General features: G+C 42.6%; 1 protein-coding gene across 1 annotated transcript; it reads right to left on the bottom strand.

Moving 5' to 3' along the window:
- Nucleotides 1-338: 338 nt before the first annotated feature.
- On the bottom strand, nucleotides 339-21769 carry LOC126406784 (protein yippee-like 2). The gene is made up of 5 exons (XM_050071284.1): nucleotides 21578-21769; nucleotides 10937-11168; nucleotides 9958-10001; nucleotides 9431-9539; nucleotides 339-4797 (listed from the first exon to the last, which is right to left on the bottom strand). The coding sequence occupies exons 2-5, from the start codon at nucleotides 11051-11053 to the stop codon at nucleotides 4708-4710; spliced, it is 360 nt and encodes a 119-aa protein (XP_049927241.1). The 5' UTR covers nucleotides 11054-11168; nucleotides 21578-21769; the 3' UTR covers nucleotides 339-4707.
- Between the last annotated feature and the right edge of the window lie 744 nt (nucleotides 21770-22513).

Raw genomic sequence — 22513 nt, forward strand, 5'->3', positions numbered from 1 at the left:
AGGAAAAACAAATATGTGTTTTCGATCTGGTGGTGAAGTGTCCTTTTAAGATTTCAAATTTCATAACAGAAAGCCTGCATGGTCATTAACAGAGCAGGGGTGGTCTACTGAAAGATGCTGCTTAGTTGCACTATGGAAAAAACAGATCCAGTGTTGGAGCTTGACTTACACTAGAGATTAAAAGTCAGATTATCTCAGCCTCTGCTGCATCAGTTTTACACATTTCATATCTCTTGTGAGATGCCCGACTCAGCTGAATCATTAAAGTGGCCCTTTTAAAGTGTATGACACTTGGAGATTTAAGGTTGCATGATAAGACACAAACATTATATTCCATACAGATATCAAGGTGCATTTTATTAGATGAAGATCCAATGATATATAGTCAACATCAGCATCCTCCTTTACAAAAGACATTAAAATTGAAACATTTTCAGTAAAAAAGTAGTATCGTACAGCCAATGTGGGGTACCAGAGAGAAAGCATGACATGACCTAAATCATATTCATTCATCACCGTATGGATCATAGATAAAACACAATACATTAACACTATTTACAGTCTGTAACACAGAGGTCGACATGAATGTTAATCCTCGTGGTGAATACAGTAAATAGAATATATTCATATATTAAGATCTTTTGTTTACAAAATCATAAAGCATTATATATATCACAGAGAAAGGCTATCCACAACCTTGGCTTTCAGCTATACACACCCCCTTGTTTTGCAACACTTTGCCCAAGCAAAATGATCTTTTGTTTGGTCAATTTATTGTTGATGGGTGGGTTCTTTGGTTGTGCTGGGTTTATTGTCGCAGCCTCCGACTGAGCAGTCAGCTGCTGAGTGTTACTGAAGTTATCGGTTTAGGTTTGGTTGTAACTGGAGAGTCTTACTCGCCGTACACGGGGCAACTTCTAAAGCAATGCTCGCAACAACGGGAAACTATGCGTGACAAACAGGTCAACTAATTAAGGTTAACTAATTTTCTAAACCAGGATCACATTTAATCTTAAGAAGAATCTCGCGGCTCAAATGGACTGAGGTGAAACTGATCAGATGTGGTGTTACAGCACAAGGTTTCATTGCAACTCTAATACACACAGAATGTTCTTTTCACAAAGATGTGACGAGGACCGAGCACAAAACTGGTCAGAACACTTGTTTTACTTCATGCATGCATTAATGTTGCATTTCCACAGGATGGATTCCCTCATTTGAAAATAACACATTTCCATCAGAGAATGACAACACATCCAGCACACTGTGTAGGATCCTGGCCTCAGCAAAGAAAAGGTAGCATCAAGGTACCTGAGCAATGCTCCCCCATTAACGATACCTCACATTTAACCAGGTGTCATAACTCGAAGGCCGATGATGCATGAGGAATATTTAAGTTAACTGAGGCGGAAGAAAAATGATTTAAAACTGGGGCAAAACCTGGGAAGATAATGTGTTGGTGCATTAAAGCTTGGGTAGGCAGTTTCATTTTGGGCAAAAGTCCCATAACAAACTTTGAGTAATTTAAGTGGTCTGAAAGAACACTAGACTTCTGCACCTTCTCTTGGCTCTGTTTTCAGGCTTTAGAAAACCTAGTCTGTGACAGGTTTTACAAATGCAGATGTGAATGCATATTTCTTTAGATGGTAAAATTAAATGGTGGAGAGTTGCTATTTCAGCATTGGCAACAACTGCCTCCACTGCAAAGCAACCCAAAAAAGGAAGACGGATTTATCAAAGAGTCTAAGGGTGCTTTCAGACCTAGAGTTGTCTTGCTTTGGTCTGAATCAGGGACTATTTTTGTTACAAAGGGGCACAATTGCCTAGAGTTGGTTTGTGTTCTCACGGCAGCATTTACAAGCGGACCAGATCAAATGCCTTGTGCGAGAAAGCTGCTCTTGATTGGTCAGAATTTCGATGCGGGAAAAATCCAGGACGTAAAGCAAACGTTGAAGAAGAGTACACTTGCAAGATAAATGTGACACTTTCTAATGTCACAATGGAGGGACAACTACGCAGGTTGATTGTAGCGCTGCTCATTGTGGACTATGTTGCTGTCATTGTTCATTTTAGTCAAACCATACAGTTTGAAAACGAGGCACAGCTCCAACTAGAAAACAATGTTTTGATGCATTGGATGTGCTGAATGTGCATATTAAGGCAGTACAGGAGGAGGTGCACATTAATAATCCTCCAGGACTGTAACATGCTCATGTTTAACCCAAACAATGTGTCATGTGACTGCAGTTGGTTCGGATCGAGGTTGGAACATGTTCTCACCACAAACAAACCACACCAGAGTTCGTTTGTAACCGGACTGAGACCACCTCTTCAAGCAGGTCTCAGTCTGGTTGTATTGGTGTGCACCTAAGTGGGATTGCTGTGTTCACACCTGCCCAAACAAACCGCACTTAGGGGGCAAAGGAACTTGAGTCAATTGAACTGAACCAAACAAGACAGATGTGAAAGCACCCTAAAAAAGAGTCTGACAATAAAAAGAATAAAGCAGTATCAGCAAAGCATTTCAGAGATAGAAAGTGTCCATATGCTAATGCTAATAATTTAGCCATCTGCTAACCTGAGCCAAAAAGACTCGTGGCTGCGGCTTCAATTTCATGTTTATGTGCCTGACGTTAGCTAGAGTTTCGAATCACAGTGTGTCCACCTCACTCGCCACCTCACTGGGTCTGGAGACAAACCCCCAGTCACCGAACAGTCTCCACTCCCCTCTGGATCAGCCAACAGGTTAGACCTAGCACAGCTGCTGGCCACCAGCCCACTGTGACACCTGGCTCTGGGGGATTTGCGGTGGCTGAATTTGAGCCGCTACAGCTGCCGAACGAAGGTCTGTCTCCAGAGCTGCTGCCAGCTCTCCTACTGAGAGGGCAGTCCACTGCAGTGGGGACTGAGGCAAAGGGATGTCGAGGTGGCTAACATTAGCCTGTTAAATCTTGTCTCATTTTTGGTCTGATAAACAAAGAGACAGAGAGAGCGGGGCAAAGAGGGGCTGAAAGAACACAGTGTGTGTAACTCTACAATGAGATCAATGTATGGGAAACACTGGGTTACTGTATGGAGTGTGTGCATATGCCTGTGGTCATTTTGGAGGAGGTTCTTGGGACAGAGTGGGGAGAGCTGCAGGAGGAGGGTGTATTTTAATTTGTTTTTTTCTGCCTACCCCAGCTTTAAGGACAAAACAATGAGTAGGTGGGTCTATCTTGTGCGTTGCTTCATAATGTTGCCCAGTTGGTTTACTATGTTTTGTGAGTTAGTGAAGATCAGTGTAACAGCAGTTAAACAGCAGTCATCCCAGACTGAAAGAGAGCCTAAGAGTGATACCTTTTTATACATATGCATCTATATTACACACCGCTGTGGTTATGTATATACCTCGTAACTTCAGTAAAAGTAATAATTTACTTTCTGTGTTAATGTTTTTTACTATTTGCATTTTCCCTCGGCCCATGAAACCAGTCATGCATCGGCCATTTGTTTTGTGTCTTAAATCAAACTGTTATTTGCGCGACAGCAGGTGTTGTGTCTGACTGACCACTAGCTGCCCCCTGCCTCTCCCAAGCCTGCAGCGCCTCGTCACCTTAGCTCATCGACCTCAAAAAAAAGATGCTCACAGTGCTTGCAAACCTTTGGGAATCCCAGCCAAAGTTGTTCACCTGAGACACGCTTATGTTGTGTAATTCTATCTGGCTAAGTAACAAAGGCGGACGCAGTGATGCGTCTACCGACACCAGACATACACGGGAAGGATCGGCAGATCACTTTACACGACTTGTTGTATTAAAGGATGAATAAAACCCAGGGGAGCTGCTTTGCTGCTGCGAGGGCAAATTCCTGTGAGGTTTTAGGACAAGCTGGTGGCTGTCTGTCTGTATCCCTTTCACTCTCGGCCCGTCCTGAGCTGCATCACTGGCAAAACATGGAGTGAATCCCAGCCAGAAGCCATCAAAGCCACTGCATAACTGGATCAGGAGCCTCCCCTCCCCACCATGTTGAGAGAGAGGCCTGGTGGGCAGCAATCCCTGCACCCACCCCCACACCCCCTCGCTGCAACCTAACGCCCATGTGCTTGGGCCTCCGTGCCAAGCCTCAGCGCCAGGCCTCATCACTGGCCCAGCTGGCATGGCCCCGATCAGCTGGATTTGCTATAATCATCTTAGGTCATCTCATTCAAGCTGAGGACAGAGTGAATGCCCGTCAGCTCTTCAACCAAGGCCAATGAACCCTGCCAGGCCGGCCTAACCACCCTCCTTCTGGCTAAATTTCCACTGACTGACCCGTTAACAACTTTTTCTAACATTAGTTTGAGACAAGGTGGAATACTATCGAGCTATCAAATCATGTTTCAGTTACAAAACGAAAAGACATGAAAATGAGACATCTTGCCGGCCAGACACTGTCACCTAGTCCTGCTAGCTGCGTACAAGCCTGCCTAGTCTGTCTCTCTGTCAAGCTGGGATGTCTGGGACCTTGGTGTGTGTGCGCGCATGTGTGTATGTGTGTGCGTCGAGAGGCGTGGTAGGGAGGGATGGGCAGAGAGTTACAGAGGTTAATGGTAAATCAGCCAAACCAAAGTCACACACTCACCCACCACACACGACCCCCCTCCCTCCCTCCATTTGTCCATCCATCCATCCATCCACCCCCCTTCCCCCTCTCCACTGCTGCGGTCGTGTCCTGGCTGCTCATCCCTCAGTCCCAGCCATTGTCCTTGATCATGTGGGCCAGCTCGATGATGAACTTGCCCTCTTTGTACTTCTGACTGCTCTCAAAGGCATGTTCCTGGAGGGCGTGGCAGAGGACAGAAGACACAGCGTTTAATTCAGAGGACAGATGGACAGAGAATAATCACATGTTTATATCTTTGACAGATAGTTAGAGAAGTGCACAGGGTGCATTTAAAAAAAACCCTGCTCATGACAGTCCCTTCAGCTGTTTATGAAAATCCTTGACTCAATCCTGGCCCGTCTCTGCTGCTGGCTCTTTGGGAGCTGGTTATATAACAGTCAGTCACTGAACACTGCAGAGGAGCCTGCAGAACCAAAACTCTGACCGGACTGGATCGTCATACCCTATACTGACAGGAATGAATCTCTCACCCCTGAGAAAGGCCACAGGTTTGAGCCTCGCAACAGTCAGCACAGACGCAGAGTCTGCCCTATTTTTGCAGGCTATAACATGCATTTCTGCTGTAAGGTGTGTGATTAAAGATTCCTCTGGAAGACATGAATGGGATTTGTTGGAAAGTCTGAGCTACACAGATGCTGAAAATCTCCATTTAATGTTGTTCCATGAAGTGAAATACATAGACTAATACCACAATCATTATTTTTCACAGTTCACATTGTTCACATTAGTTTTCCCCTCATAAACATATGTTGACTGCAAAATGTCAGTCATTTAAAAAGTATGAATGCATCAATGGTTATCTTATCGTATTGTAAACCCAGTATGAGTATCAAGTAGCAGTTAATGAAAACTAAAAGATCAAAACTCATGACGCTAGGTGGCACCTACCAAGGCTGCATTTGTGAGCAAGTTTCTCTCATGGCTAATACTTTGGTTTATGGCTGTAGGAGCCAGAATGTTTTAACTGCTGGTTATTATTTGTTCCGGTGGTAATTGGCACAGAGGTTAGTGTGGTTTCACATTTACTAGCATGGCGCCTTATAGACAAAGAGGCTGAGTTTTTGGCTCCGATATTTTCTGTTGACCGTAATCACATCACGTAATATTTCATTTCATCTCATTTTGCCTCAGTTATCTCAGTTGTTTGTTTAATAAACCATCATAAAACGTACCTCTGGACTTGATCGCTGGACTGGATTTCTTTGAACGAGTCACAATTAAGACTCTTTAGTGTCTGGTATGTACTGGGTCAGCCTGCTGAACTTCCGAGTGCTCATGAATCCGTAACATGTCTTGACGTAGAGCAACAATTACACTGAATGGATTAATGAGGGCCGACTAAATCAGACTTGAGTTGAGACCTCTATCAGCTAAGGCTAAATGTGCATTTGCGTTCCTTGAACGGTCGCTCTCCCAACTTTGGTGTGCTCATGAGCTTGAAGTTGTAACATGAAAAAAACATGGATGCCACAAAGATGTGTTGTAAATGTATTGCTCAGAGCGCTTAAGCAACACACTGATAATGACAAGCAAAAGACAGATCTGGTGAGCCAGGTCATGTGATCGGGAACTAATTTTTCAGATTATTCCGACACCTTTTTGCAGAAATGATCACAGCTAGAAAGGTTCAATACATGTATGAATTTAAAGGAACCGAAACTGTGAAAAGAATCTGTCCACCTATCACTACTTTAAAGCCATTTCTTTTTACTTTAATTGATATAGTGGTCAGTCTGTGGAACTACAGCTTTCCGGTCCATCATTGTTTTGCCACTGGGCCCAAAAGTGCTTTTTCTCAAAGACTTACATTGAAAAAGAGACGACTGTAAATCAGTGGATATTTTTTTGGTACATCAACTTTATAGTACAAACACTTACATAGCCTTTATTTAAATCACTGTCCTAAAAGCTGTTAAATTCACTTATAGCCGAATATAGAGTTAATATACGACTATAGCAAGCCTGAGACCGAGCAGTTGGAAGGCGGGGTTAAAGAAAAAGGCTAGTTCCTCGCTATGTGGAACATCTGGGTAATTTTACACCCAGAAATCACACTGTTTTGGCTTCATGCACCACTGAGCAACTTTCATTGCAATGCCTCCAACGCTGTATCAAGTTCTCTTTATACATCTGACATGCAAACATTAGCAAACGTAAGTATGCTAACATGCTAAACTGATAAATCGAACATAGATAACATTACACCTGCTTAAGTTAAACCCCAAGGAACAGCATTGAGTCTTAAAGCTGATTTTACATAGTGGCCAAACGTGGAACTACAACATCCGGTTACATCATGTGATGCCGCAGGGCCAAAAAATACTTTTTCTCCAAGACTTACATAGTAAAAGAGAGGTCTGTAAATCAGTGGATATGTTCTATTGAGCGTCACAACCCCATGAAATGATTTGTTTCACTATCGGGATTTGATCCATTCAGTCCGATAACATTTTTCAAGTCTAGAGGAGCTGCACAATTAAATCTTTCTCTCCGCATTCAAGTTAGCAGAGCGCTAAACTGGAAGTTAGCCACTCGGCCAATGGAAAGCCCCCACAATGCTGAAGATCTGGGCAATTTTATGCCCCAGAAACAGAGCTTTCTGGCTTTTTGCCCTACAGAACAACTTTCAAAGTAATGAACAGGGCCCCGCCTCCTACACTGTATCCAGTTCTCTTTATATATCCATGGCTTAACATCAGTATGTTGGCATTGTCTTTGAGCATTTCAGCCCACTGCCATTAGCTCAAAAGGCTGTGCCTAAGTACAGGCTCACAGAGCTGTTAGTATGGTTGCAGACTGTGTCTCAATAGCCAATGTTCCTTCTCCTAATATGTGTCTTTATGGGGATTTTTACAAGTGTTCCAACTAAAGGACTTTTACAGGGGTGTGTGGGACTGTTTTTGATTAACAGATGTCTCTCATGGTGGTCACATGTTCATGCTCAGCTGCGGCTGCTGCTGCTGCTTGCTAATCCCACCTCAACTTGCTCCAGTTCCACCTCCCAGATCCCCAAATTTGGATATTTCTGGCCCCAGTAACTAATGAAAGCAGCGAGAAAGAAACCCAAAGCCCCAAGCTTAAAATGGTCCCTTTGGAAACGCTGAGGTTAAATCACGGAAGATATAACATATCCTTTTAAACAGTCATCATTTCTACACAGCTCCTCTCTTGAAAACTGTTTAAAACAACTATGTTTTCTATTTTCATGCAGTTTGCTGATGAATGCCATAACAAATGACACACACTGACAACTTTTGCATCCTGTCCAAGTCCATTAACAGCCTTGTGTTGTTGTTCAAAAGCCACTCACTCACTGTGAGCCTCTCTTGACAGCAGAGTCACAGAGTCGGCTCATACAAATGTTTTCACCGTGGAGCGTCTGTACCTTGTTGTCTTTGGCTATTTTGGTTCTGAGCTGCAGAGGCACGTTATCAGATTTCTTGGTTTAGAAGTGCAGTAGGTCAGCCCTCCCGATAGAACTTTGACGACTGCAGAAAATCAATACTGCTGCAACTGATATTAATGGAAACCCTCCATTAAGTCCTATCTAGTGTCTGTGTGCTGTGCGCATGCATGTGACCTCTGTTTTCTCTGCCTTGTGGGGTCCTGACAGGAATAGAAACTACCCAGAAAAGTCTCCACTTTCGAAGCTGGTTCCGCCAGGTGTTTATACCCGGCGAGCGTCATAAGGAAAACACCTATTTTTAGGTTGGAAGGTTACGGTTAGAGGTTAGGCGAAGTGTGCTGGTCAATGGAGCCTTCTAAGAAGTCAAACAACAAGGATACTGTTTGCGTGAATGTATGTGTGTGTGTTAACCCCTTAAAGATACAGTCATGTGCCTTATAGTGTAAACTCTCACCTCCATGCGGACGGGGTTCACCAGTGACAGCTGCACATGCTCAGCTCTGTTGATATGTGAAGGCAGCTAGCAAGTGTGGATGCTGTTTAGTTCACCCTGACGTGGGACCTAAATACCACCTGTACAAGACACGTACTGCACGTGTATTTTGAAATGCTATATCACAGCTTGTATATATGGCTCTGATATTAGACCAAGCTACACACCAAGGCTATCAATGTTGGTTGTGCATGTTCAATCAAAATAAATAACACCTGGCAATGACATCTATGATCTATGATCATCTATGTCCTCCTAATATAGGTCAAACCTGACGAAGTGAATATTGCGACAAAAAGACACTTAAAGGGTTGCTTCAAATTCTTGTTTACTTCTTTTAAAACAGATATCTACAAATGAAACGAGTACAAAATTGAATCTAGTCAGAAATAAAAACATTTATCCTCAAACTTACAAAGAAAAGACACTAAAATTGTAATAACTGCGAATTGTCAAAAAAACTTTGAAGCCATTTTTCTCAGTTTCAGCGTCAGTGTAGTTACTGCAGTTAGCCTTTGTAAGGCAGAACAGTTAAAACCATAAAAACATGCTGTACATATGTAAATCTTCAGGTCTGAGCAATGAATGAAACCCTTCTGCTGATCCAGATGGTGTTCACTCCTACAAAACATTAAAAACTAATCACAAGTCACACAAGATAAAGACTTGTCCTTCATGTCTCCATCTGTTCTGAGAAATCTATCTCATAATTAATTCAGTCCACAGCCGTAACACCGCATTGACCCTGAGAGGAGAGGAGGTCCAAATATAATTAGGGTGCAAATAAAATTAGGGTGTGCTATAATAACAACCTCCTCAGTTTATCGTCCTCTAACCTTGGATGCAGTCTGTGGTGCTTGTGTGTCAAATCAGCCGAGGACACTTACGTATTTCCAGCCCAGGGTAGTCTTGCAGTTCTCACAGTAGATATCTGCTACAGCGTGCAGGCCTGTGAGCAGAACTCTCTCCTCTGCAGGGCCACACCCGACGTTCACCCTGATAGAGACAGAGAGAAGGGAGGTGGGGGGTGGAGACGAAAGTAGAAAGGAAGAAGAGGGAAGCGGAGACAAAGAGACAAAAGTTACAAATTGTGCAAGTGGCTCAAGTTGCTCAGTTGCATGTACTGTACGATGTGCTCAGAGTGAGTCACTGCCTCACACCCACTCACACAGCGCATACTGATAGGGCGCCAGGCCACGGAGCATAGATTCAAATAGCCTAATTTTCACACTCAATTCAGCTGATAATGACTCCGAGGCACAGGCTGGCTCTGTCTACACCGCGGCTTCAAAACAACACATCTACTGTGTGGTACAGCACGCATTACTAACCTGTTTCAAAACACCACCATCTTAGCTCATTGTTCTCCTGTCTAAGACAACACATACACATGCAACAACAGACAGATACTCACACTGAGTTGAACAGGTAGGCTCTGCCTTGGCTGCCCTGGAACGACTGCAGAGAGAGGATGAGACAAAGATATAAAGGCTGAAACAAGAATCGACCCTTTCATACAGTGAAGTAATAATATAAAACGACATAAGCATGCTATTATATAGCCGTAATGCTTCAGTAAAATAAGAGACAGAGAGGTTTGGTTTCCTTATAAATCACCCACGTGTTGATTTGTGCCGGGCCTTCACTAATAGAAGCTCTTATTTTAAAACCTGTAGACAAAATCTATTTTAATATCTACTTTAAAATGGGGCGCAGTCTCCCAGTAACAGCCCATATGCTCCTGATAGCATCACCGTTAGCTAATGCATAAGGAGCTTCACCACTTGCAGTTATTTTCTCGCAGGCCTTTATTTTCCACATTACGAAAGCTGAAACAGATTTGTGTCGTGCGCCTGTGTTACAACCAGCAGAAGGCCTTTGTGCACAGGTGAGCTATGTTGTCATAATCGCACGTGGAAAAAGTGATAGTGCATTCATAATCCAATTCAATAACCAGCTTATAACATAATCCATCCACAGGCGGTCGTGTGGCGTAGGCTGACACAAACATACAGGTGTTCAGCCTGTTGTTTGTTTTCATTATTCCTCATATGTTCTCCCTCTTTTTAAATCTTTAATTGCTGTTAATCCTTGTAAATTATATTTTACATTTACAACAGTTGCTTTTACACTGTATATAGGCATAGAGAAATTATAGGAAAATAAAAATAAGAAGTAAGAAAAATGAAGGAGACAAAAACAAAACAGTTAATTCTTTGTCTCTGAAGTAAAATAATACCTGTGATGTAACAAAACATGAAGTAAAGTACTGTCAGACTGTAATCATTAGCTGCCTGGATGTAACCACTGTCACTAATGGTTTCCAGGGGCAACCACCGCCGGTAAGATGAGTCAAGTCACCGGAGCAGAGTGCTGCTTTTCCTGCTGGTTACCTTGGAGATGAGCTCGTCGTGGTTGGCCAGGTGAGCTCGGCAGTGGATGCAGCTGTAGGTTCGGTGGCAGCTCGGCAAGTATGCCTGGAAAGTCTTGGAGCGCGTCATTCTGACCATGGGCGGAGTTGGCGGGCGGTGCAAGAAGGGACTGCCAGCCCAGGTCGGCTCACAAGGGAAGCACCGCAACACACAGGTGAGGGCCGTGGTGGGCGGTGGGTTGGGAGGCAAACACCTGAGCACGGGGAGGATAACACAGCAGCTCATGGTTACACGGTTGCGTAACAGATGTTTCCTTAAGCAGATGTTGTAAAGTGAGCCACAGGTGTATGACTGCTGATGGGATTACAGTCTGTGCGCTGAGAGAATTCTCCAAGCTGCTCGCATCTTAGAAACTCTTGAAACCTCAAAGAGCCATGATGTGATGAGACATCATGCATTATTAATGAGCCTGTGTTCCCGGGTGAGTCACCAAATTTCACATTTTGGATTCAAGCTGAAAACAATGAAGACATTCTACTTTAGGAGATGAGATTCAAACATGGAACAAGAACATGCTTCCACCACACTGGGAACCACTACTTCTCTCAAGAGTCCATGAGTGAGTCCAAGATGGTCGAGAGGAAAGTTTGGGCTACTAAAGTAGGGACAGACAAAAAATCAGTGGGTATCTATTTTTTGCTTAGTTTAAATCATTTTTAGCCACGCTAGCAGTATAGCTCTAGCAATGAAAATGTCCGTCTAATCATCACCCCTCCACTTTGGTCCAGACCAAAATATCTCAATAACTACTGAATGAACTGCCGTGTAATTCTGTACAGACATTCATGGTGCCCAGAGGATGAATCCTGACTCGGCCACTTGCATTTCCTGTAGGCTTTGTGACACCATTAAGACTGGGCCCAAAAGTTTCATTTTTACATGAAGTTATTTTGTCACAACCAAATACTAGGGATGTTCCCAAAAATTAACATCCCTGATGTTTATATCCGTGTATAGGTAGACTAGATGAGTAATCTAAGTCAAAAACAAAGACAAAATTGAGCACAATTCAAACTAGAAGGTTAAACACTGTCCCAAATAATACTGTGTATAGGATCTTTTCAATAACCAAATTGTGTGTTTAATGCCATTGAAATATGTGGCACAAAACATGTAAACAATTTACTAAATAAAAGTTAACAATTAACATTTATTGAAAACAATATTCTTTGAGAAAATCTTCAGTAATCCTGCCTGATTATTGAAATGGCATTTTGACTGGGTGAACCCTATCCCATAAAGTAACAGTAATTTTTTTAAATAATTTGTCATATAATTTCATATATCTTCCTCATTACAACACTCATGTACAGATATCATTTCATTCTTTCTTTTTTAAGTGAGAAATTATGTGAATAGGCGTGTCACTCAGTGATACAACAGTATAACAAACTATTGATATATAATGATAAATAGAGATGGATAACAACAACAGCTACGGTACAGGTTTGAATTTTAAAGTATGCTATCGTAATTTCGATGTCGAATATATTTTGATTCCATTTCATATTCAAGGTTCTGCCCACTCTATTACATGGTTCATAATCAGTTGTTCTTCTTTCAGTACTTCAACCTTCATGTACAGAAACATAAGGCTAAGAATTTTAGCCTGTAAAAAATAAATACATTAAAAAAATGACAGCAAAATAAATTAATGAAATACAAAAAGAAAAACAGATAAAAAAGACTGTCAGACCTGATACAAAGAACAACATTCCAGTATCTTCTATTCATTAACCTTCTCCCAAATGATAGTAATCTAAACATTTAATCTATCTTTTTTCAAACAATAATCTACAAAATAATTTTAACTGTGTAGTATTTATGGTGCAGACTTGCAAGAATAGACATCCCTCCCAAATACCGGCAAGACCAGTGACATTCCCATCAGACTCAGCTGCACTTTGTGTCCATTGCCAACTAGTGAATGTTAGCATGCTAACATGCTAAACTAAGATGCTGAACATCCCAGTGACGGTAGTGTCGGCAGCCCGAATTGGGCCAGCTGATTTGGCCCGATTCTGGGGCATCATTTAATCCGAGTCTCAGCCAAGTCAGGCAATCAGTTGCGGCCCGGCTAATTTCATCCGGCGTGCAGAGTTTGGCCAATGCTGGGCCAGGTCATTTCTAATAACGGCCCAGTGATGGCAGCGTCAGCAACCGGACCCAGCCCGGCTAATTTTATCTGGCATGCCGAGTTAAGGCCGATTCTGGGCCAGGTCATTTTGGCTACCTGGGATGGCATACCTGCTAAGACATTAGCATTTGGTTGTGTGCATGTGTGACATTAGCATTTAGCTAAATGCATCACTGTAAGTAGAGCCTAACAGAGCTGCTAGCGTGACTGTAGACTCTTATTCTTAGTAGTAAATTGAAACTCTGTGGGTTTTGGACTGTGTGTCAAACATTTTTGGATGTCAGCCTGCAAATATGCTGAGCATTTTTCATTATTTCCTGGCATTTTATAGACCAAACAATCAACTAATTAATTGGTGTGGCAGAAAATTGATATTGAAAATAATCATTAGTAGCAGCTGTCTCCATTAACCTGTGGTCAAACCGTTCTGCACTGACTCCAGTTCAATGCAGCAACACACAGGCAGCAACGCTCGCTCACATTCTGTATTTAAGTCTATGGGGCTGCAGAGATAATCTGCTTAGCGTAGCATAACTGTGAGGATCGTGCTCTGCTCACTCCATGATATCCAACTAGACCAAGCCCTTAAAATACTTCTGCTGGTGTGCCCTGGTGACTGAGAAGATTAGTGAGCTGGCCTGGGAACCCATCCCGGCTCGGGGCCAGAAGGACAGGAGTATGTTTTGACTAACTGTACAGGAGGTTGTTCGGGGCCTGTGCTCTCTACCTTGTGCTGCAGATATAATCTTTGTGGTTTTATTGCTTAATTCAACTTTAATTGTGATTCCAGCCCTGTAGCTCTGGTGTTAAACACAATCATCAATCACAGAATGTAATCTAGTTTTATTCCCCGTTGCTGCTGCCTCACTAAACCAGTGTGCACATTTTATTGTCACCTGCCTGTTTCTATAATCAAGTGTTTCACAGTAAAATAAAAAACAACGACCTTTCCAACTGAATAAAGCCGATCATTTCTGTGGTTTACAGGACGATGACTCTATAAGATACTGCAATCACTTGAGCTGTTTCACCACCTTCTGTCTTCTCTCCTTCCTGTCTGTCTTTACTGAACCATCTGGAAAAACTAATAAAATACTGAATGGGAGCAGGAGGCCTCTGTGAGTTCAGGACAAACAACAGAGGGAGAGACAGAGAGAGGCCTCTTTACTTTACTGCCCTGCAATATGATTGTTTTTAGTGTCGGACAGAGGCTGATAAAGGCTCCAGTGCTGATGGAAAGGACCGGGGGATATAAATAAATAAGGCACTGAGACGTGCCCTTGTTTTCTCTCCTCTGGCTCGCTGCCAGCGGCGTGGGATTGGGGCACAAAGACACGTTCAGTGCAGTTGTCGGAGCTGACCCCTGACGCACACACACACAGACTGATGTTTAACCCAAAGCGTGTTTCATGCTCTCAGTCATTTCAGGACTGAGGACCCGGAGGAAGTTTATGTAGGATCTGGTTCTCTGAGCTCTGTTCAAAGTATTGAGTCCTGCCCAAGCTGTTACCTCGGGGGCTGACAAATGAAGCCAACGTTGAAGTGCCAAGAAACGCAGTTCCTCGAATGGCCACTTGAAGCTGGCTCAGGAAGGGAGTGAATCCCCGTAGACCCCCATTGTCAATGCTCATAAACATGTTTACAGCCTGGTTTTACCACTTCATGACAACTGTATGGGGGTGAATATTTACATATCTAAATCTGAAAGCTATTAAAGCTTAAAAATATGCTTAACTAAAGCCATGACAACAGGCTGTCTGCAAGGCGTCACCACAGTCTATGAGTCAGATCCAACCCTTGCTTCTCCAAAGCTCCACCCTCTCATCCACATATGGTCACTTCTGCCCCAAAAAATCCAAGATGGCGATGGCCTAAATGCCAAACTTCAGCAACTTCAAAACGCGAGTCTACAAACCAATGGGTGACATCACTGTAGCTACGTCCATTACTTTTATACAGTCTATGGTCCTGCCATACAGAAATGACAAACTGACACAAAGACAATGTACTTATGTAATTAGAAATGTTTGCAAGAGTTCGGAAATAATTAGTGGATGAATCTATAAGTCAATTTGACAGAAAGTTTATATTCATAATTTGTTATAATTAATTCAAACAAAAGTAGTGAAATTTTTCAAGTCCACCCTTTTTAAATGTGAATTTTTGCTCATTTTTTAAGTCTTTTATGAATATGACCTGAATATATTTGAGTTTTAGACTGCTGGTCAGACAAGACAAGCAATTTGAATTTAAATTAATCAAGAAAATCTCTTCCATTCGCATGAAGCTGCCTGATGACAGCTGAGTAATTAGTCTTAGTACTGTGGGGAATCTAGGAATGTAAGCTTCAAACTTAAGCTTCCAATTTAATGACATTAAACTCAAGCTTCTTCTTCTTCCAGGAAGCACTTGCTACAAGGCACTCGGGATAAAAGTACTGGCTAAATGTGTTAAATGTAAATGTGATGTATAGACGAGAACCTGTCCATCATGTCTGACAGGCGAGATGTTAACTCGAGCTCTGTGGGACGCTGTTAACTGCACGTTGACGTATAGTGCATCACGATACTAATGTGCTCTCAACGGACTTTCAACAGCAGCGCTGGATTATCGTATTGCACGTGTTACACATCATCTTGTGGGTCATACATAATCCATATGGAGCTCTCTCTGCGTATCATCTGCATTCGGTCTCAGAGGATTCACTTCATTAAAGCCATAACAACTGTGAGCCAGAGCATGTTAGTGGCTTTGAATGAAAACAGCTGATACCACAAACTCACAAGATTAAAAACACAACACATAGTCGCCATATGATGAAATATTTTAATAATTAATTTTTTGTTTATGTCATTTTTTTCAAGCAAAAATTGCCAACCATTACTTCCTCCATCTCAGTTATGAAGATTTGCTGTTTTGTTTATCTTTGTAAACTAAATTTGTTGGCCTGGAAAAACATTTACAGACTCAGGCTCTGTGAAGTTGAACTCATGACAAGCACTGATTCACTCTATTCTGGCATTTAACGGACAACAAACACATCAGTCTCATACTCTGTATTGGAACTATGTTAAATTTCATTGTCTCTATCAAATGAAATAAATTCAATAAATAAATAACCAATCATGAAAATGTTCATTAGTTGCAGCCCTACTGATGTTACAGCTTTGATTTAGCAATCATAAAAATGACTGATTTGACCATAAGATCTCTGAATAACATGAAGACCTACATGTTACATAGTCAAAGGCTTATTTTGGTTTATTTGTGACACACTTTCTCATTTAAAAAACAACAAAATATTAAGAAAAAAGTAGTAGTAGTAGTAAGAAAAAAGTATTTTTGTTATGTTTGTTCCCCTAAAATGTCTGACCTTGACTATACTGACTTGTATCCTTGGAAAGTTTGTCACTGGAGAGGTGTTCTCAAATTATTCCACTGAGGGGGGCGATGTCTGCGCTCTTCCCTAGAAGCTAAATTACGGTACGTCACTAATACAAAAGCAAATCACTGTCCAATATGTAAATACCAGTAAAAAAACCTGAAACCTCCAGCCCGGAGCAGACTTAAACGTGCAATATGTAATTTTCTGCTGCTCTCAAACCAAAACAATAACAGAAGACAGAGTTGGATGACAGAGTTGGATGACGTCACGAAGTAGCGTGGAATCGTGGGAGTTGTAGTCATATAACCGCTGGCCGGAGCGCTGGTGCCCCAGCGGGCAGCAGTGCTTGCAATACACTGGTGGAAATGATTAATATTTCGATAACATCAGCCAGATGTTTGCTTACCTGTCTAGTAGAACACACGCGAGGTCGGCGTCGAATTGTAGTCCTAGATTTTCACGAAACTCTCTCCATCTCGGAAAGTCCACACCAATATTTATCCTTGATTTAGCTCTCTTCTTATCCCAAATTCTTCTGGGATCACTTGGTTGAGCCGTACATTTCCGTTTTACCGGCTTGTTTACCGGGACAGCTTCGGTGTCAGAAGGTGCAGCAACCGTCAATGCATAATCATGATCCATGACGAGTTAGCTAAGCCTAGCAACAGTAACGTTCATTCTCTGACGTCTCATCCCGTCTGCTTCTTCTTCTTCTTCTCCTTCATTTAATGGCTATAGTAACTGGAGTTAGGTCGCCATTGACATGCGACCTAATGACACGGTCCGTAACTTTTATTAATACTTCATATTTATCTGGGTTTGAAAAATTGTTGGAAACATTTCTGATAATTAAAGTACACAACTAAACAAAATATATAATATTGGTTTAGTCGTTTTTAGACATTTTTATGTGGAAAAACTATATATTATACCTTTAAAAAAACTTACTTAAATGTATGTGATATGAAAATCTCAGCCAGACAGAATATATCTTTTTGCAAACTTTAATTAGACCTGTGGTATATAAGACATAATAAAAATGACAATGTGAACACACTGTAACATCATAGTAGATATTATTGTATGTTCACAACCACTAACACTGTGTCTGCCCCTGCCAGTTACAAGCTAACAAGCTTGTTGTTGTCTATATTAATGCACAATAGAGATGTTAATAATTAACTAATTAACCATTAGGAATAAGAATTCATTCATTCATTATTCATAAGTACTTATTCTGGTACAGGTTCGCAGGGGGGCTGGAGCCTATCCCAGCTGACACTGAACGAGAGGCAGGGTACACCCTGTACAGGTCCCCAGACTATCACACAGCTGACACATAGAGACAGACAACCATTCACACTCACATTCACACCCAATTTAGAGTCACCAATTAACCTGCATGTCTTTGGACTGTGGGAGGAAGCCGTAGTACCTGGAGAAAACCCACGCTGACACAGGGAGAACATGCAAATTCCGCACAGAGGGCCCCAGTCAGCCAGCAGATGCGACTTGCAGCCCTCTTACTTTGAGGTGACGGTGCTTACTACTGCCCCACCGTGCCACCCCAGAATAATTCTGACCAATTAATACCATCAGTTATAACAGTTATATAAAGATTTTATTAAATATAATATACTGGCGCTATCGGGGAGATGAGACAGCAGAGTCTGCTGCCCAGGCTGGAGACATATTGCCATGATGTTGTTTCTGGGAGACGACTACAGCACCTCTAGGTTTGCAACAGTATGAGATTTTCACGGTACGATAACTGTCCCAGAAAATATCGCAGTTTCGCTTTGCAAATGTACACTGTATGATAACCGTTAACTTTTACATCACAGAATACCTGGAAACCGGTATATCGCTGCAACCCTAAGCACCCCTCAACAAGCTAAGGACCTAGAGGCAGAGGTGGACACATATGAGAAACAATGCCCCTTCCCCCATCAGATACTAACCGTCTTCACTGGTGGTAAGGATCAGCAAACTTTCTGTTGCTGCTATCACACAAAACGGTCAGTCCAATGTCTGTGCGGTTACTACAAGCTCACACAGCAACAGCGGCTAACATCCGACACTGAATGGTCCCAACAAACCTACACTGACACTGAAATGTCTTGACTCTGTTGTTAAACCCATTAGGCAACGTTAGCCATGTGATTCAAGCAGTTAGCCCTGTGACGGTAAACAGTGAATCGTCGGTTAAGGAAGGTCCACTATCTAAATTCGCATCTCTAGTGCACAACAGAGTCCTCATCTAAGCCTGACTGAGGCTCAAACATGCATGTCTGAATCTCTATGTTTCCTCCAGTGCTAGCCATCTTGATGCACACTGCGGCTTCACTGGTCAACCTGTGCGAGCAGTGGTGGTGGGCGGGGCAGAGGTCAGATCCAGTATTTCTCAATGAGGGAGAGAGGGTAGATCTGCTTGTACCCCCTTTTTAGAGTTAATTTACTTTTTATGTGGGAAAACCATGTTAAACAAACTATTAATCACAGCAGAATATTTTTACATACTTTAATACATGTCCGGAGGGGCACTTTAATATGGAGATCAGTAAGTGTAAAGACAATGAGGCTACTGAACATAATGTACAAGCGAGCAGATCCAGGCTTTATCCGACATTAAACAGATAAAAACGTCCTGGACTTGATGATCAAGGCTGCACCATGACGCCGTTTGACATTTCATAACAATCAGTTTCCAAGAACAGGACAACACACATCTTGGTGGGTGGACATGCTTGAAACTCATTTTGCAAGGCAACATTGTTTGTGGGAACAAGGATGCTGACGTGCTGTAAAACGCTGACGCAAAGAGTCAATCAGAGCTGCTTTGCACAAAAAAAAAATCCCCTGAGACAGAATAACAAATTGCATAAATTATCAGATGACAAGAGGAACTGGTTGCAGCGATTCAGACAAGGCTCCAACAGCAGGAAATTTCTAGCAAAAACTGACTCTTGTATAACCTCAGTGTGTGTGTGTGTGTGTGTGTGTGTGTGTGTCTGGTGTTTGTCCATCTTTTATCAGTTTATTTTTCAGTCTGCATGTGTCTTCTCTCCGTCTGTCTCGATGCCCCTCAGCCTGTTTGTATATTTATTTTTTCTGCTGTCACTCTGTCTATTCATCAGTTCCGCCGCGGGTCGTTTGAGGTCACCGAGCTGTCCATTCTGGTCATTTCTGGGTGTCATCACAAAAGGCTACGTGCCACGAGTCTCAACAGCCAAAAGGGCCCTTGTATCCCAACAAAAAAACCTTTGTTATGTAACGCACTGATGCTGCCGCTGCTGATGCTGCTCCTGACAATGATCGAGAGCAGGAGAAAGACAGAGGAGAGGAAGAGATACGGGGCGGGGGGATGAGAGTCAGACGGGGACAGGGAGGGAGTTAAATTAACAGAGAGAGAAGGAGGGAAGGAGCAGTGTGTGTCCCTTCAGTGTTGGATGAGCAGTGTGTCCTATACTACCCACGAGCTGCACCGACGCAATCTCTGTACTTCATGTACTTTCATCCTGCTCTCCATTCAGTCTTACACCAAGGCCAACAGCATACAGCAGCATGACATCACTGACTAGAGGAGGAAAAACTCCTCTCTGCCCCCCCCCACAGCCATATCAAATCTCACTGATGAAGCGATGCTCCTGCATCCCAGGTGTGTGTCTGGTTACTGTTGCTATGTCTGATCTGTACTCACTTCTAATCCTCTTCCGTCTGTCTTTAGTTTGTCCTTTGAGGAGAGGAGGGCAGCTTGTTTTCAGGTGCTTTAGACACATGTGCATTTCCTTACAGAATTTGCCTAAAGAAAGCACTCCTTTATTTCTCAATATCTGCCTCGTTCACATATATAACTTCTGTTGCATCTCTGCGTGTGGCTATCAGCTGATAAACAGAGAAAGTGTCATAAAAAGTGAGACAAAAAACAAAGTGGGTGATGTGACAAAGTGACTCAGACCTGCGAAACACAACACACTGTACACAACTTTTGTTTACGTATACAAGTCCTGTCTGTGAAGGATCACCTTTCAAAGCCTGCGACACTGACCCTCATCTTCGATCCCTGTGTTTCGATCCTCGCATCATCAATAACTATCTGCATGCACGCTTTGCAATGAAAATAGATCAGTGCAAAGGTCATGACTTGATAAAAGTGTCTCTTCTTAAACTGCCTCACATGGACTTTATTTAGTTGGGGTGGGGTGGGGTGGGGTGGGGGGACATTTCCACCTGCTGGCCCTAACTGTCATTGACTTGTATGGGATGGTAGATGTCACGTGGGGCAACACATCAATAAATACACACACACAAACAAAATAATGAAGGCTTGAGGTTTACAGTGTGTGTGTGTGATTATTGAATCAGGTCACAGGCAGTGGCGCACTTAATCTGGGGCAGAACTTCAGCCACCACACGCAGCACAGATGGCGGGGATGCCTCAGCTCAACAATGCTCAAAACACACACGCATGCGCGCCCGTGCACACACACACACACACACACACACACACACACACACACACACACACACACCACCCACTCCGACCAGCTGTAACATCTGCAATGACTCTGACAGATCGATGAGGACCAGGTGACTGTCGTCAGAGCTGGTGATCACACGCGCGCGTATTACATGATAACCCGCACTGATCACCGCTGACGTGCACCATCACGACTAGGCGCGCGCACGCGGATGATGGCGCATACGTGCAGGACTGCCACCACAAACAGCATGTGTCCTACTAATAACCACTGGATACTGTAGCTCCACTGCAGAGTGCACTTCAGCATCCAGTCCACCAAGACAACATCAGTCCAAATATGAATAACACATATGATTATCATGTCACGCATGTTGTTGGCAGGACACGAGCTACACGTCATAAACTTGTGTTTTTATTGTTATAGCTGGTTACAGCACGCGAGCCTGCTAGATAAAAGTTGACTCGGTTAAAAAAGTGGTGGATAAGCTTTATATATTTATACCAACCCTGGAAAAAAGCTTCACAGCGCGATAATGAAAACAGTGCGTAACAACAAATGCACCACAGTGATAAATAACGCAAAGGAAATCATTTTACCTTTGAAGGGAAGAAAAAACGGATCTCCACGTAGCTCAGAAAATGTCGCACCTCCTCGTCTTCCTCGTGGCAGTGCCAATCCTAAAACCCCTTTCGCATTCCTTCCCAAGCAAATTTCCTCTCCTCTCCGGCCCTGGCAAGTCCTGCAGAGACGCAATGTTTTGACGCGCAATGATGCCCAGCAGAGTTTAGAAGAGGCAGAGGGAAAGAGTGATGAAGCAGCCAGCCGGAGCGAGAGCGTTCACTCCAACATACTTCCGGGTTTGCAGAAAAGCCGTTATACAGTTAGGGGGGTTCTTTTCTCCGATTTCTGTCCATTGTCTTATTTTTCATGTTCACGTTAACTTACGCAGCGTGATTTAAAACGTCTGTTGTCCATACTATTATAATACGTGGACATACTTGCTAATTATTGTTATTTGAAGCACCATTTCGCGCATGCTCAGTAGGGATATGGTGATGACTTAACGTTTCCTAATTGTTGCCAACAATTTTGCATTAAACGAGAAACGCCTGCTCAAACTCTATTGTCATTGTGTTGTCTTATTACATAAGGACACTTTTAATCGGTAGAGCCGTGTTTACTTTTGAGAAACACGTTTTTTACAAGTTGTAACACATTAGTCAGATATCAAAGATACTTACTAAAACAACTCTTCCGCCTTCAAGGAAAACCTTCCATTTCTTACGGTTACTTACCATCTTTACACCGTTTTTTAATATATAAATACAAACAGCGATTGAGACACTTCTTCAATTTACTTAGTTGGTAATTTAATAATAAAAAAACTACGTTACACGAAGACGGGAACTATCTTGACGACCGAGTTAATGATCTTTAGCGGAAGTCGCACTAGCCGTTGACTTGATGAATGATTGACAGCTGTATCAGCCAATCAGCGAACTGATAAGGCATAGCAACACTGTGCTTATTGG

The sequence above is a fragment of the Epinephelus moara genome, chromosome 2 (genome assembly GCF_006386435.1).
Source record: "Epinephelus moara isolate mb chromosome 2, YSFRI_EMoa_1.0, whole genome shotgun sequence".
NCBI classification, from domain to species: Eukaryota; Metazoa; Chordata; class Actinopteri; order Perciformes; family Serranidae; genus Epinephelus; species Epinephelus moara.